This window comes from Ceratosolen solmsi, unplaced genomic scaffold (assembly GCF_000503995.2).
Source record: "Ceratosolen solmsi marchali unplaced genomic scaffold, CerSol_1.0 scaffold28, whole genome shotgun sequence".
Lineage (NCBI taxonomy): Eukaryota > Metazoa > Arthropoda > Insecta > Hymenoptera > Agaonidae > Ceratosolen > Ceratosolen solmsi.
The window spans coordinates 4,340,185-4,356,506 of NW_011948429.1; the positions used below are offsets into that span (position 1 = coordinate 4,340,185).

General features: G+C 23.8%; 2 protein-coding genes across 2 annotated transcripts; both read right to left on the reverse strand.

The window, feature by feature from the left end:
- Window positions 1–688: 688 nt before the first annotated feature.
- Window positions 689–7,695, reverse strand: LOC105363876 (lysoplasmalogenase-like protein TMEM86A). Its single transcript, XM_011501678.1, has 6 exons — window positions 7,672–7,695; window positions 2,051–2,214; window positions 1,674–1,867; window positions 1,471–1,586; window positions 894–1,004; window positions 689–818 (listed from the first exon to the last, which is right to left on the reverse strand). The coding sequence occupies exons 1-6, from the start codon at window positions 7,693–7,695 to the stop codon at window positions 753–755; spliced, it is 675 nt and encodes a 224-aa protein (XP_011499980.1). The 3' UTR covers window positions 689–752.
- Window positions 7,696–11,537: 3,842 nt separating this feature from the next.
- Aldh (Aldehyde dehydrogenase) lies at window positions 11,538–14,893 on the reverse strand. Its single transcript, XM_011501598.1, has 8 exons — window positions 14,780–14,893; window positions 13,754–13,999; window positions 13,428–13,674; window positions 12,897–13,231; window positions 12,377–12,514; window positions 12,105–12,269; window positions 11,885–12,042; window positions 11,538–11,797 (listed from the first exon to the last, which is right to left on the reverse strand). The coding sequence occupies exons 1-8, from the start codon at window positions 14,876–14,878 to the stop codon at window positions 11,650–11,652; spliced, it is 1,536 nt and encodes a 511-aa protein (XP_011499900.1). The 5' UTR covers window positions 14,879–14,893; the 3' UTR covers window positions 11,538–11,649.
- Window positions 14,894–16,322: the final 1,429 nt, after the last annotated feature.

A 16,322-nucleotide genomic window follows, 5' to 3' on the forward strand; every position in this document is an offset into this window, starting at 1 on the left:
TAGTTTAATAATTCTAATAAAAATCATACCACTGTTAATGAATTATAATATAGCCAATACATCTGTGATGTATATATATATATAGTTTTTATAAGTTTATAACAGTAATAAAAGTAGATTTTTTTTTTATCTATACAAATACAATTACACTATTTGTTGTTATATTATGCTCTTATGATACTAGTCTTGTATTCGTTAATTTATTTTTAAAATAAATTTTTAAATATTTTTAAATTATTTTGTTATCAAATCCTTTACATTTCATGTTTTAAATGTTAAATTAAATAAAAATATCTATGTTCATTTAAAATAAATAATCATTTAATGAAATTTAAACTATTCGTACATTAAACATTATTATCTGCTATCTTATAATAATAACAATTAATTGCTTAACAATCGCTAACTATTGTGAATACTGAATAACAAGTATTGCTACCATTTATTAAAGTGTGAATTAAAAAAAAAAAAAAAAAAAAAATAAAGAAGAACTAATAAAAAATGCGTACTATCATAAATACAAATATAAATTCTAAATGCAAATACATTTTGAAATTCTGTTATTTTTATAATAAAACAATATAACGAAAATTAGTAATAATTTTTAACATAAATATCGGACAAATATATAATAATGTATAATATCGATTTTTTTTTTACCTAAAAACTATTTGGTAAACCTACATATTTTCATTATACAGTCGATAATTAATATTAGAAAATAATCGTTTAGCATCATTTTCTTTATTGATTTACGATTCCACTGCACTCAAAGCTATTCCAAGTTGCGCAATATAATATGTCAACATAATCGTAATCTGCAATTCAACATTAGTTTCGAATGTTCATAAAGAAATTAAGATAAACACTTAAAAAATTGTTTGGTAACATACTTGTGAATAAGGGATAGGACTGTAGAAGTGATGAAATCCAATTAAAGTATCCGATATCACAAAGCATATACTTCCAATACAGCTAGATAATTTGGTCCATGGCCATTGTTCCTTTTATTAACAATATATTTATTTTTATTGATATATTCATGTTGGGGGGGCGGGCAGGGAGGGGGGGGGACAATTCGTTATAAAAAGAAAACATTTAAATTGCTAAACTCTTGGTAATTTGTTATTAAAACAATTAAAATGTTATTCAAATTCAAATGGATTTTTTTAATATAATTGGCAGAATTTGTAAGCAAATCATTATTTTATCGTCGTTATTTTATTTGATAAAAATTGTTTAATTCATGAGCAATTATTTTTCATCATTTCATATTCTGAATTATTATATGTATTATAGTTGAAAAGTTTGTAATAAGCTATCCAGTTGTAAGCTATTTATAAATAAATTTACAATCATTATTGAAATTTTCTTTAAATGCTAAAGTTTTGAAAAATCGATAAACCTGTTAACGATTAGTAGAATATTAAAAAGTATAAATCACGATTTGTGCTATGAGACGTTTCTTACCTCAAAAAATTGGACTCTTGCAATAGCTCTCCAGGACATGGTGCCCAATAATAACGTATAAAGCGGAACTCCAATTTTTAAAATGCCATATAAACCGGGCATTAATGTATAAATGACTGTAAAAATTAACATATCAAAACATAATAATACTTAGCATTGGTGTAATAGGAAATATTGTTAATAGCGTTATTTTAATATATTACTTATTGCGCATATTGTATAGATAAAGGCTCCAAGTTTAGCGTTAAACGGCCAGAGTCCAAATGCGCTTGTATACATAACTTGAGCCACTGCGAACATTCCCATGCCTGGGATAAAGTAATTAGGCCAGACAAGGAGTGCATCACCAAAACAACTAAATACTAGGCCTATCAATATCCGTCGGTTAAATGCATACCTACAAAAGGTCTTTTAGTAATATCTTTCATTGAAAATATTTTTGCATTTGTTGGTTTTTTTTTTTTTTTTTTTTTTTTTTTTTTTTTTTTTTTTTTTTTTGTTAGAAAAATAATAATTACATATATAATTACAGAAAACCGTTTGTTGTTTTTGTTGTTTTAATATTGTTTATTCTACTTACTCTTTTGATAAGTTGATACCATGTAGAAGTACGAAGATAATTAGACTAATTATGGGGAGACATTTGAAACACGCTGTTAATAGACATGGCTGTTCGGTCAATATTATAAAATAAACACATACGCTTTTTAAAAATGGCACGAGTTTTGGTCCCACACTGCGCAACTGAAATGAAATCAGTCATTTTCAACTGAATAATTTATATATTAAAGAAAATGTATATTAACAAATCTTTTATAAATTATGATTTCTCATAAAATAATATTTATATTCTTTTCGTTTTTCAAACTCATGTTCATAATATTATATGTTTGATTATATGCAACTTTTGTAGCGCAATGTCTTACCCATTTGTCACAACCTTTAATTGCAATCTTATAATAAATAAAAGATATTGAAAAATAATTGAATCTATTATACAACAATATATATATATATATATATATCTTATATACATAAACTCATGTATATTATTACTACAATCATAATTGATAGAATGTGAAAACATCGAGGCTATGTATAATAATAAATGTATAGATTTATTTATAAACTTAATTTATAAATTTATTTAAATTCCTATTGCACAGAGTTCAATCATGAAAATATTAAATAAAAATAAAAAAAAAAAAATAAATTTTTATTTCAATTTAGCAGACAACTATGAATATATTAATATTAATTAATATTAATATATTAATTACTATTAATTACTATTTATAAACTTAATTACTATTAATATATCGATTGATTAATAATCGAAATATAAAAATATTTTGATACATATATTTATTATTAATAATGTCATTTTATAAACATCGTATCGATTTACAAATACTTCTGATATCAGAGTAGTTTTATTTAGAGAAATTTTATTGAAAGAAGAACAGCATCGAGTACTTATGAAACTGCGATTGAAGAAAACTTTCAAGTTGCGTTCACATGATTGCATTAAAAATATCGAATACTAAAGGAATTTAACCAGCATTACATCTTCCTGACATGACAATGCTATGACTAATACTTAATAAGTTAAGACTAATAATTATAATAATAAAAAGCCTTACTTTTATATTCTTTTCCATATTTTTTATCGAATTTTTATTCAAGTATATCTATCTACCTTGCTTATTTAAATTTTGAAAATAATCGTTTGGATATATGTAGAAAATTAAAAGCAACCTTAGATAAATTTCATTTGAAGATGTTAATTATAAATTTTATAGGTAATTATTGTACGTGTAAAGATTTCCCGATAAATTGCAGTAGTGTGTAAAAAAAAAAAAATTATTTATTAACGTTATTATTTTATTAATATTTATAATAAATAATAATTAAAATTCTACCTAATGTAATATATATATATATATATATATATATATATATATATATTATTTATAGCATTACGTATCTTAAAGTATAAAATGTATTTTGAGAAAGAAAATTGCGAAGCAAAGTATAAACGTTCATCTACATTGTACACGTGCAATTAATAAAACCAATTTCATTGCTTCAATGAATTATACGCACTTAGTTATAAAATAACTAGATTTATTTAAATTATTAATATTCTTTGGATGAGAAGTGCAACGACATATGAGAATAATATTTGTTTATTAAAATAAAATATGCATTAAATGAAATTTTTAATAAATTAAAAAGTAATAATAAAGTTGGCTTCAATTTTTTTTGAGTAATAAATTATAATAAGCAAATAAAAAATTAATTTAATTTGATTAAAAAATTATAGAATACTCCTTCGTATTCTTTTATATTTCATAGATATGATAAAACTCGTAAGTGAAATTTAGTTTGATATATTCCGTATGATTTTAATCATTGTTTTTTATAAATAATTAGAGAATTTTATTTTAAATTAATTGAAATATTTCATTTTAATTACCTATTTTTATAAGATAAAGAAATCTTGATGAGTAACTAAAAATAGATCAGAGCAAATAAACTTCAACATAGTTCGAGCATTCTCTTTGTTTACTTAAAATATCGAATATACATTATCTTCTTATTCAATATAATTCCTCATATATATTTCCGTATGAATATTAATGTATAGAAAGAATTTAATGAATGCTTAGATAATGTGAGAAGCAAATTGATATATATATATATATATATATATATATATATATATATATATATATATTAAAAAAAATTGAATTTAAAAAATTTAAAGAAAATGCATCTAAAATTCATAGTAACTATTTAGTATTAGTATACAAATAGTGTATTACATATATATATATATATATATATATATATATATATATATATATAATATATATAAATCTATCAGTTTAACATATTGAGTAGACATAATAGTGTATTACATATATATATATATATATATATATATATATATATATATAAATAGTATATAAATAACTATTAGTATTAACCATTTAGTAGTAACATAGTAACTTAAGATGGATTTATAAATATGATTAACAAAATTTTATTAAAAAGTTTATCATATTACTGTTACTTTATATTTTTATCGGTTTAACTTCTTAATTTAAGTGAATTAAAACATGATATATAAAAAAGCTACTTTTAATTTGTCGCTAATAATCATTTTAAGAAAATCTAGTATATTATAATAAATCAAACATATATTTTATTTTAATATGTAAATGTATAGCGTACATAATATAAAATTATAAAAAAGAAAATATATAAAATATACATTTTTTAAATGCAATTATATGTAAATTTGAACAATTAATTAGAAAATAATAGTTTATTTTTAAAGAAAACATAAAGTATTAAAATGAAAGTTTCTTAAATCAATCAAATATAATGAATATTTATTGAAAGTAAACTAATGGATCGAAATCGTTTTTTGTTTCCTATTCGTGAAAAATTTGCAGCGCTTTCCTTAGTTTACGTTCTTTATATAAATATATTATATTTTTAGCGCTTTTTATATTGTATTATTATTGTGTAACTTTTTTTTTTCAATCATCATGAAATCTTGTAAACGAACACAAGAGACAAAAAGAACTTTAGGTTCAGATTCATTTTTTAATTATACTTGGCACTTTTAATAAGTAATCAATAATCGGCATTAATATTTAATGACGTAAGTAATTATTAATTTAATAAGTAGTTGTATATTTATTTCATCTATAATATAATTATTCTAATTCTTTAACACGTTTCATTAAACATCTATTTAAATTTCTGAATAATATTGAAACATTTAAAATACTAGAGAAACAAAACAAAAGCAAGAGCGACTTTATTATTTATTTTCATTTTTTCTACTACGATTTAGATAAAAAATATAAAATAAGATAATTATTAATGAGATTTGGGGAAAAAAAAGAAAAGAGATCAATGTTATTAAAAAGTAATTCCCTTTTATAATCAAATATACATGCAATAATTAAAGATAATATGAGAATTAAGAAATTCAATAAATCAGTTACACAATCGGTTTATTTATCTGCAACTTTAACTTAACATGTTATTATTCATTTAATAAAGCTCTAGTGCCAAACAGCAGTAAAATAAAGTATTAAAGTATTGTAAATGTACAGTATTGTTTAATAAGCAATCTCATTGATTATAAAAGACCATTTCGTTTTGATTCTGAATAGAATTTTATTTATGTAAGCTATTCTAACTTATTACATAAGTATTGTTATTAATAAAATACCTGAATAAATTACTAGAAATACTTTAATAAATTATTATAAATATGTCGAGATTTTTCGTAAATGTATATTATTTAGTGATAAAAAAATGTATTACAATTTTTAGTATCCAACCATTGTATTCATTCATATAGAAATAACTAAAGTAAATTTTAAATATTTAAAAATTATAAATATTTGTTATGTATTCAAATAAAGATGAATATTATTTATGACCACTAATAATAGACAAACTTTTTGTGAATATGTTATTGTATAGTTACAAAATTCTTTTAGCTACTTATACAAAAAATATTATAAATACAAATTGTTTGGGTGGTAATGCATAATTTTAACAAATTACAAAATAAATTTTTACACTTTATATCGAATATATTTATTTGTATTTAGATGAATTATTAATTTGTGATACCATTTTTGCTATTACAATAAAATAAATTATGCTAATTTATTATTTACAAATTATTTCATTAGAATAAAAATAAATTTAGTCTTGGGCTATAATATTGTATTTATACTATATATATTTAAAAGAAATTGCATACGTATTAAAGTATTACATATATAAAAAATACATAATAATATAAATATAAAAGAGAGGCAATAGTGACGTAATATAAGTAGATGATATTAAAATAATATAAGAAGTTACCAAGAGTCGACAATGTCGAAATAACTCATACATACAAAATGCACTCGTTTCATACAAATTAAAATCATTTAGAAATTTGTTTTTGTTTTCACTTTTTACGTAATTCGAAAAAAGAAAACATGATTGTATGGAATTTAATAACAGAAATAAATTTAATTTTGATTGAAATTTAATTTTATCGCTCTTTCGATGATTAATTAATTACAAAATATTTTATACAAAATTTTAAAACAAAATTTTTTATACATATAATATTATTTTTATTCTTTATAAGTTATAATAAAAATATGCTATATTTTATAATTATTCTAATGTCATTTGTTCACTCTGAAAGATAAAACATTTTTCCCGCGTTGAATAATTATTTATCACTACGATTCATTAATCAACACAAACATTTATCATAATTATATAATTAATTAATTAAGATGTCTTTTAATTTTTTTATATGAATAATCAACGTACAAGTACTAATTTTTTCCAGTTTAAAATACTTTCAAATCATTCAAAAACTTTAGAAAGTATTTTACAATTTCCAAATTTTTGAAACTTGCATGAAAAAAATATGTACATAGCTGAAGTAGTATTTGAAGTGTCTAATACACGAGCTAAAAAATTACAAAATAAAATAATTGTCAGAATCTAGACATCTGTACTTTAATATTAATATTTTTATTTCCTGCTTGAGAAGAATATCAAGAAAAAGTGCAAATGTAACAAGTATACAAAGTATATTAAATGTTCATACAGAAAACATGAAGAAAAATATATGATGCGTTAAAGCTATTTACAAAATGTATACATAAAATTAAAAATGCAAACAGACAAAAACGAAAAAAAAGCTTATGGAATCGTAGAAAAATGTTATCCACAGTTACCAAAGGTGATTGTTAATAATTTTATATAGGCAGTCTTATATCAATGTAATTTTACAGTATATTTACAAAGATAAATTTTACAAAACATAAGTGATAAATTAATACAGAATTTTTTAGAATGGTAATAAATATTGAATGAAAAGGGGTAAAAATGAGTAGAATGTTTAGGAAAAGGAGCGAAAGAGTGGGAGCGGGAAGGGGCGGGGGGGGGGAGAATAGGATGTATAAGGAAAAATGAGAAGGGTGGGACAAACAGAAAAGTATAGAGTGAATAAAAATATTGTGATTAATAATAGCATTTATATTTAAAAAACGAAAGATGTGTGTGTGCGTGTGCGTGCGTGCGTGCGTGCGTGTGTGTATATAAATATTAATGTGTAAAATTACTTTTTTAAATTTTTAATGTCATGTTACTGACCACTTGCCCCGGCGTAGTTGTCATTCTGTGCGTGCAATAGGAATCCGTACAACTTGGATTCAATATACAATTTCCGTAATTAATTATAATATTACATTACTATAAATAGTTAAATTCTTGTTTTTATTTCTTGACGATCGCCGGCGTTGTAACTATTTGTATTTAATGTTCAACAAACAAAACCCGATGCCTGTTGATTTTTATTCTTTCTTTCATCAGTCATCTGATCCGTAAAGTGCATATATTACATCGATGGAATAGCTTATGGTGATAAAGGCATACATGCACTTTTACTGTTGAATGCATCCGGGTGTAATGTATATATATATTTGTTTTTATTGTAAAATGAACCTTCCCCTATGAGTCGGTGATTTATTGAAATTTACAAATACCCATTTTCAATCGTACGTGTTTCGCTGCTGTCTGATCAACCGCCATCCGACGAAGCATAATGTAAAATTATACAACTGTATTCAATTTTCAACATTTCTATATATTCAAAACGCAAGTAGTGAAATAAATGAATGATAGCTTGATAGAATTTTGCAGGTTACGAACTTATTGTGCGTATATATATATGCATGTGTGTGAGTGTATGCATGTGTATTTCAATACTATATAAACAATTATAAAAATGGCCCCTCGTATATTAGTCGATAAAACGTTTTTACAATAAAGAAAAGAAGAAAATTCGTAACAATATAATTAAAAAATAAATTCTAAAAATTACAAAGAACTGACGGCTTTGAGGATGCAAAACCTGCATTCTGATAAATATTGTGTAATTAAGCAAATAAAATTTTTCATAATTGGTTTTGGTTATTTATAAATTTAATGTAATCAATATTTATTTAAAAGTCAAGCTTAAAAATAATTAAAAAACAATTTTTATTATAACATTATGCATTGCGCATAATGATAAATGATTCATAGGCGCGCAATGTTTGAACTTTGAAAATCATAATGTCGTTACTATTAAACACCGTAAATAATTGGAACTAATACAATGCATCATAATATTTTTAATATATCGTATAATTAATATGTGCTAATTTTTTTGTTTTATTGATATTATTAATTGTTGAATACAAAATTGTCAAATTGTAACTGTGATTAAAAATATACCATTCAACCATGCATCCACGAGTGCTGTTTTTATTTATTAATATTAATATCATTTAGTAGCATACTTCTGCTAAATTAAAATAATTTAACGTTAGTAGACCATCAATGCTATTATTATAAATATCAATAATATATTATACATACTACATGAATTTGAAATTTATTAATCTGAAATTAAGGTAAAACGTCGAGGAAACTTACCTAGTTTTGCGCTTGGAAACGTATGATCGTTTAGAACAACATTTTTCACTTTAAATAAAAAAGTTATTGTTCTTTCGACAAAGAAAATGACAGTACTTTAGTTGTTACCATACAGGTACTAAGAAGATTAATACATTTTTATACACGATCGACAGCCCGATTATTTAATGATAATGGCGATTTATACAAGCAATTTAAAGCTGATGATCTATCTCTATAAGTTACAGGAATACAATGCATATCGAGACTATTAGTTATTAATAAATCCTAACTTACACTTAGACTTTACAGTATTATTACACCCTTTTATTTTCGGTTTTTTGTTGTTGTTGTAATTTTACTTTCTCTAACCCTTTTTGTCCTCTCTTCTTTCTTCTTATATAATTACATGTATCTTCATTAGATATCACGAATATATTATTTTCCAGAAAAAAATGACATGGTCGAAACTTTTTCGAAAATTTTATTAAAAATTTCTGACTATGTTAGGAAACGGTATATTTTATACATAGGCTTTTAAATTATTATATTCTAATGTAATTTTACAATGCTTATTATTCTTGTCCTTTAGATATAAAGTGATATATGTCATTGTGTCCGCTACTTAGAAATTCATTCTCATTTATTATTATTGTTATTTTTTATATAGTTTTATTAAATCATTTTACTTCCTCTCATTTACTCATCAACAAACGAATCATTTCAATTATAATTGTTTGTCTTTAACTACGAACTAATATTCCAGCATATGTATAACGTAATATGCCGATACCATTAGTGTATTTTATGGTATTTGCCATATAGTTGGATTTGAGAGAAATTCTAATAATGCTCATACCGTTAATTTAGTCGTACTATTTTCACGTTTAATAATTATATGTGTTTTGTTAAATCTCGATTCTTATCATTTTTACACTATATATATATATATATTTATCGTGTGTTGATTTTTAGCTTAACTATCTTTTGTGTATTGTTCAGTTGATTTTCATTATCATTGTTCTGTCATTTTAAATGATTTCTATTAATTATATCGATGTTTCTCATTTCTTTATTTTATATTTATTCAGTCAAAGTATAATAAGATTAATTGAGTTTTAATTTAAGTACGATTCAATTTAATTTTCTATAAGTTTTAATACGGATAAGAAATGTTAAGTATTTTTGAAAGTATATAATATTATTTTTTCGTATACAAAGACTAGTTCCATTTAATATTTTACGTCTCACGTTAACTACGATTCTTTTTTATCAGTGTGGCATAATCGCGATCGCTCGAGTCGAATTTACGGTTACTTGTTAAATCTTCTACTTCTTGATTGATGAAGACTGATAAATCATTGCTATTTAATATATTTATAATAAATCTTTTAATAGTATTTCATCTTTTGTCCATAAACTAGTGATAGTTCTATTATACAATAAATTTTTGCATTAAAAATTCGTTTATACATTGGAATATTATAATATTGAGATTAAAGAGATTAGAGTGATCAAAGACAATATTCACATTTTTTTTTTTAATGATTTTTCTTACCATCTGTGATAATTGTTTTTATTATATAATTTTAATTCAAACTTTTGTAATATTAAGTTTTTGTAATTCTATTTTACCATCCTCTCCATTAAAGGGTAAGTCGTATGTTATCAAGTGATGATACAATTTTCATATTCGTCCGTACTCTATTTATTATTGATCAAATCATTCATGAATTATAACATGTAATTTAATAATATTATCTGTTATTCCTACGTTTATGTACTTTAGTACTATGCTTTATTACTTTTGCTTTATTAATACAAAGAATTCACTCTCGTATTTGAAATATCTTAATATGTCCCGTTTCATTGTACTATATATAGATTTTTGAATATTAGAATTTGTTTTTCAACTTGATAATAATCAATCTATAGCTGTAAGAAATCCTACTATCGAATTTACATATATGAATGATTTTCTTGACTTATCAAATTCATTCGTGATTGAAAAAATGATGATTAGCTCATTAAATTTAATATGCACTTTTATTTATAATACTTATAATATATTTTTAATACTTGTGTGGAACTGTGGGCGATACCTCTTTTCTACTAATTATTGTCATTTGCGATATATTAAAAATTTTTCAGTACCTTCTCAAATGAAACAGATTGCTAATTCTCTTTACTCTGACTCTATAAGTAAGACTAGTATTTAGGTAAATAATTTAGTATAAGTTTTTATTCCTTTGTACTCCTTGTACTCCCCATTATTATTCTTGATTAAGTTGTTTATTGTTACTATTTGCATGAATTCCCGTATCTATGTATTGCATTTATGGAAACACGTTATGTGTGATTGATTAGATGTCAGTTTCTCTTGTATTTCAACTTTATAAAGTTCCTTATTATTATCCTTTCTATCCTATATAATTATCCTTGAAAAATATGCTTCATTAGCATATATGATTATACATAATTATAAGTTGTTTAAATAATATGAATAATTATTATGTGTAAAATTTTTTTATTAAATTAATAATATAATATAATATATGTGATTTTATTGGCTTTACAAACTTTGTTTCTAGTATAAATATATTATAAAATATATATTTTATAGCTATTATAAATATAATAAAAATATTTAAAAGATATAGCGAGTTCGTAGTCTTAACTATTTTTTTCAGGTATTTTAACAATAACACTTTTGACTTCTGTGTAAGCTTCTAAACCGTATTCTCCAAGTTCTCTGCCATGACCAGACATTTTATAGCCACCAAATGGCACTTGAGTAGATAATACATTATATGTATTTACCCTACCAAAAAATTATAAACTCGTAAGGTATAATGTTATGTTATATTAGTTACAGAATTTAATTCAAGCTCGAATTGGATTAACTTACCAAACTACACCAGCTCTTAATCCCTGTACCATATAATTCACCTTATCAATATCTTTTGTGAAAACAGCAGCTGCCAATCCATAATCGGTATTGTTTGCTCGATTAATTACTTCACTAATTTTATCAAACTTCAAAATTTGCTGTACTGGTCCGAAGATCTGTGAATTATAATAAATAAATGTAATATATTACTTATCGTTTGTTTTTAATTATTACTGACTTCATCGGTTGCAATCTTCATATTATCTTGAACATCGGCAAAAACTGTTGGTGCAATAAAGTAACCTTTTTCTCCAACTCTGACACCACCTTGAACTAACTTAGCACCTTCAGATTTTCCAGATTTAATCAGGCTTAAGATTTTATTCATTTGTTCTTCATCAATCTAAGCATTAATATTAATATAATATAAAGACATAAAACATAATATATTATAATATAGTATTTTTAATTCAATGATTATGTTAAATAATTCCTTTTATATTAAGATACCTGAGGTCCATGCTCTACTTGCAAATCAAAAGGATCTCCTACTATTCTAGCCTTAGCTCGAGCGGCGCTTCTTTCAACAAACTCATCATAAATAGAACTTTCAACAAAAGTTCTCGATCCAGCGCAGCAACATTGACCCTAAAATAATTAAATAATTAAGAAATTATAATGATAAGCAAACGCTTTAGATTTATAAATATACCTTCTGCTTTTTTTGGTTTATTTGAAAATTCTAATTAAAATGTCATTTTTTGTGATATAACAGTCGCACTTTTATAATTTATAAATTATCACTGCTTACATAATGTACACAGTTATTTGAAACAATTGATTATTTAATGATGAATTTTAAATTAATTATATGCTTTTAATATAAGTTTAAGTTTTTGGTAATAAATAAAATTAAATCCTTTATATAAACATATGTCTTTCATATGTAATGATAATATATAAAACAACAATTTTATATATTTATACTTATTTCTTATTTAAATCTGAATTTGCAAATGTACATATGTACCATATTAAAAAATAGGCCAAAGTGAGCAGATTCAATGGCTTCATCCAGATCAGCATCTTTAAAGATGATGTTAGGCGATTTACCACCTAATTCTAACGTTGTTCTTTTCAGATTACTTTTAGCGGCACCCTCTTTAATTAATTTCCCAACCTCGGTAGACCCAGTAAAAGCTATTTTATCAACATCGGGATGCTGGACTAGAGCGGCTCCTGTATCGCCAAATCCAGGTACAACATTAACTACTCCAGGAGGAAAACCGGCCTGCTTTGTTAATTGTGCAATGTATAATGTTGTAAGTGGCGTTTGCTCCGCTGGTTTAAGTATAATACAGTTTCCTAAAAAATTTATCGTTGTTTATAATTTGACACGCATCATTTCATTTTATGTTAAAGGCGCACTCATTGCATTCAATATATACATTAAAAATAAAAATATTGTTCAAACAACAAATCTTTTTATAGATAAGATTCTACAAATATTTGTGTTTTTTTTTTACATTTATAATGTCAAAGCGCTATACAGTATTATAACCTGTAGCTAATGCGGGTCCCAATTTCCATGCTGCCATCAGGAGTGGAAAATTCCAAGGAATGATTTGTCCACAAACACCAACTGGCTCATGCCTAGTGTAAGAAAAGAATTTACCATCCATAGGAATAACTTTGCCATGATTTTTATCAGCCCATCCGGCATAGTATCTGAGAGTTGCAATACTTGCAGGTACATCGAAATTATAAGCTACCGAATAGGGTTTACCATTATCAAAAGTTTCAAGAGACTAAAAAATTGACAAATTGATACAATTTTTGTATTGACATCTGCTTATATATTATTATAGTAAATATTGTTTTACTAACAGCAAGATATGTTCGATCTTTTTCCATCAAGTCGGCTAATTTATTCAAAAGAAGTCCTCGTTTGGATGCATCCATAGTTCTCCATGGTGAATCGAGTTTAAAAGCTTCTTTAGCAGCTTGTACTGCATGATCAATATCATCGGCACTACCGTGTTGAACGTTAGCAATCACTTCTTCTGTCGTAGGATTAAGGGTTTTAAATTTCTTTTTAGATTTTGCAAAGTGCCATTCATTATTAATAAAAATCTAAAAAATATTACAAAACTTTAATTCAAGAAACACTATTATAAATTAGATAATTGTAACTTGAGATCATAAACAAATATTTTATATATATATATATATATATATATATATATAAATATATGCTTGTGTGTGTTGTCAAATCTTATATTTAAAATAAAAATAAAAATAAAAATTTTTTAATAAAATTTCTTTACTTATTATATACTTGATAATAACAATGTTAACTCATTATTTTGGTTATAAAGTGTAATAATTTCTTTATTATTGTACTAAATAAAATTAAAATAAAATTATAAATAGTAATATAAGATAAGAAAAAAAAAAATATATATATATATATATATATATATATATAAATAATATATAAAAATATGAAACTATGTTATAAAATTAATTTATAAAAATTTTTATTGTATTATAATTATAGTATTTGTTGTTCAAATTTTTCTTAATCAATACAATATAATATACACTATATGAGCTCACTTTATTACTCTTTTAACATAAAAAATAAATTTTCAAATATAAATTTCTTGTAAAAATATGACAGTCAGCGTTATTAGAATTTATTATTGAGCTTCTTTCTTTTTTTAACTTGCTCAATTTACTCATGCATGACTAATCGATTATATACAGACACGAATACGCACACTAGAAAAAATTACATATAAACTACTTAATTTTTTTAATACGCAACTTTACATCATTCAGAATGATGTAATGAAGCGTGCATTTAATTAAAAATGAAATATATTTCAACAAAAATAATAGTTAACTTACACCGGTGTATAAAATTGGTGGATTTGTTTCCGGTGCAGGTATAGCTTTAGTAGCGAATTGTCGTACGAAATTCAATTTTTTGGAGATTAATTTAATCATATTACCCGATTAAAAGTATAAGTATACTTTTGAATATATTTACTCTTCAGCTTAATTCTGATAAAATATTTATCTTTTAAACAAGTTAGATTAAATTTAAAGTTTCTTATATACTTAAATCACTGACAAGCTCATAAGAAATGACCATTCGTGCACCTATGCATGTATACACACGCTAACGGAGAATGGCGGGTCTAATAAGCTTTATAGTATATTTCAATTATACATATCTATACATTTATGTAGCTGATAAGGTGTAGCACTCGGTGCATGTATATCATATATGGAATATTTCCTATTAGCAACGCATGCCATGCGAATCAAGCAGATGTAAGCTTAGATTGTGGAAATTGATATTAACAATAGATGAAAAGATGTCAGCACACGTGGACATAAAAAAATGTAGCTTTTGAAATAAAGTTTTCACATTATTAAGAGAAGTATATAACATTAGTTTGTTAATAAATTTAATTATACTTGACTGGGATTTACGGTGGTATAAAGAGTAATTTAAAAGAATGAAAGAAGTGAAACGAAATTTCCTTCTACGCATTGAAACTTTTGCACATGCATTGCCAATCTTTACATCATCACATGTTTCATCCTTTGTCTACGGTTTATATTCCTTTGTGCCACAGTATTTTCTGTCCCTCGCGCTCTTTCAACCCCTCTGATCAGAAACTTTTACACTTTATAATCAATATTATTGTCCTCCAAATAACAATATCTCAATAATTTCATGCGTTAATATAAAAAACTAAGAATTAAAAAACGATATATGGACGGTGTATCAATTATTTATGTATTTTTGTAAATATTAACGACATTTACCTCCTGAAATATTCTACAATTTCTCTTATCGATTAATTTTCGATATCATAGATTAAAACATAGGAATTAATATTAAGGTTTAGCTTATTCGGTTAAAGCTAAATATATAAAAAAATAATATAACGAATTTTAATAAAAGCAAACTCTTATTCCGTAATAATTGTAATCTTATTAGTAACAACTTTATAGAGATTAAGTCATTAAGATTGTGTCAGAGTACTGATAACTTGCAAGAGTTTTAATGAAATATTTGTCGAAGAAGATATTTTAAGTATTACATATACGATTGTAAGTCTGAAACTATAATAAATAAACAAGTTTATGATTATTCCGAAGAACATAAAGAAGAAATAAAAATCAATATGATAAAAAGTTTAAAAATAATATTAATTTGATTTCAAATTTTGTTTTATAAATTATGATAAAAAAATACGTTTTCTCGAGAGATTTTAAATGAAGATAATTCATTGATAATAGAAATTTTAACAAATCATCTGCATATATACTTTTCTTATTTATTTACATTTCTTTGTTAAAAATGCAAGTAGCTATTAAAGGAGAATTTTTTTTTTTTTTTTTTAATAAAAACCGATTTATTTATAATTATTTATAT